The 2,003-nt window shown below is 35.3% G+C and overlaps 1 protein-coding gene across 1 annotated transcript; it reads left to right on the top strand.

Moving 5' to 3' along the window:
* The first annotated feature begins 288 nt into the window (after window positions 1-288).
* On the top strand, window positions 289-851 carry LOC120158974. Its single transcript, XM_039169685.1, has 2 exons — window positions 289-544; window positions 730-851. The coding sequence occupies exons 1-2, from the start codon at window positions 289-291 to the stop codon at window positions 849-851; spliced, it is 378 nt and encodes a 125-aa protein (XP_039025616.1).
* The last annotated feature ends 1,152 nt before the right edge of the window (window positions 852-2,003 follow it).

The raw sequence follows: 2,003 nt of genomic DNA, 5'->3' as shown, positions 1-2,003 counted from the left end.
ATCAATAGAGAAGACAATTTTGGGGGGAAGAAGCTTGATGGTCCCACCCATGAAACTGTGCATGTAGAATCTAAAGCACAAGAGGAATCATCTATTGAAGACAACAAAGATGATGGTTCGACTAGTGAACCTACCGATGAAAGGAAAAATATTACCATAGCAAAAGTTAGACACTCACCAACTGAAAAAACAGTTAGACACCCACACCCTTCACTCAGAGATTGAACAAACAAAATGAATACCTCCAGTTCAAGAAATTTACTGATATTCTGAACCAATTGTCTATCAATGTCCAATTTTTGGAGGCATGCATATGTGAAGTTTCTAAAGGATATGGTTACCAAGAAGAGGACGATTGAGCAGTATGAAATTGTTACTACAACAAATGAGTGCTTATCTGTGAAGAGCAGTTTGCCACCCAAAAGGAAGGATCCTTGTAGCTTTACTATTCCATGCTTAATAGGTTACAATTATGTGGGGAAAACTTTATGCGATCTTGAATCTAGTGTAAATCTAATGCCCAAATCAGTGTTTATGAAGCTTGGTATGAGATATGAAAAACCTACCAAGTTGATCTTGCAATTAGCAGACCGATCCCAAGTATGTCCTGAAGGGAGAATTGAAGATGTAGTGGTAAAGTGGACAAGGTTGTCTTCCCAGTTGACTTCTTTATTATTAATTATAAGGCTGATGAGAACACACCCATCATTTTGGGGTGACTGTTTCTAGCTACAGGGTGGATTTTAATTGATTCTGAAAATGGTGAATTCACCTTGAGAGTGGATGACCAAAAGGTGACTATTAATGTCCTCAACACTCTCAAGTATGCTGATGATTCTGAGGGGTGTTAACTCCTTCAAAATATGGACTCCATTGTGGAAGAAGAAGCTAAAGACTTTCATTGTAGTAATTTCTTACAACTTGATTACTACATGGAGCTTGATGATGAAGATGATAAGGAGCTTGAGAAATTTCCAAGGGAGTTGCAATAATCTAGCTTACTCATAGCAAGACCAGGTACGTAATTCAAACCCTTGGATTTCATTGAATATACCATTCTCGAACCCTCACGTGTGCACCCAACCAATTTAGAGTTAAAACCCTTACCTTCACTTCTTAAGTATGTTTATTTTGATTCTAATGAGACTTTTCCTGTGACTATTTCTAGTAATATTAAGCATGAGCAAGGTAGTTTGATTCATGTTTTAGGTCAATATAAGAAGGCTTTAGATTGGACAATTGTTGATTTGAATGGAATTGATAACCATATAGTTGATCATCTCTCTAGGGTAGAGAACAAGGCTAAATTAGAACTAGGGAATGAATTAGAAATTAAGGAGGATTGTCTGATGAGAAAATATTATTTGCCACGACAATTCTTTAGTATACTGACATTGTTAACTTTCTTGTTAGTGGAATTTTGTATCCTGATTTGAACAGCAAGAGAAAGAACAAGTTCAAGCACGATGTTTTCTACTATCATTGGGATTACCCCTAACTCTTTAAACAATGTGATGACCAAATGATTGGAAGTTGTGTCACCAAATCAGAACGAAAAGAGATCCTATAACAATGCAATTCAACTTCTTGTAGAGAACATTATGGAGGAGTAAAGACTATTGCAAAGGTCCTTATGGGTTATATTAGCCTACACACTTTATGGATGCCCAAGATTTTTATAAGTCTTGTGATAGATGATAAAGGACGAGGAACATTTCTAGAATAAACGACATGCCACTATGACATGTACTTATGGTGGAACTCTTAGATGTATGAGACATTTTGGTCTAACCAGTGCTCCGATCGTCCATGAAAAATTGTTATATCAATTCAGGATGCTTGAGAGCTTCCAACCCCCTCCTTTTTCTAATTTCAGCTATAATATTTTTATTTTACTGCTCATGTAGATAAATAAAAAAATTTGTTTTCTTTTTAGCTTAATATTTTATTATTTAATTCCATTTTATTACTTTATTATTTAGGTTTATTTTTTCAAACTTCAT

The sequence above is a fragment of the Hibiscus syriacus genome, unplaced genomic scaffold (assembly GCF_006381635.1).
Source record: "Hibiscus syriacus cultivar Baekdansim isolate YM2019G1 unplaced genomic scaffold, ASM638163v2 tig00111338_pilon, whole genome shotgun sequence".
Lineage (NCBI taxonomy): Eukaryota > Viridiplantae > Streptophyta > Magnoliopsida > Malvales > Malvaceae > Hibiscus > Hibiscus syriacus.
Note: the sequence above shows the minus strand (reverse complement) of the source record. Positions and strands in the feature narration are given on the sequence as shown.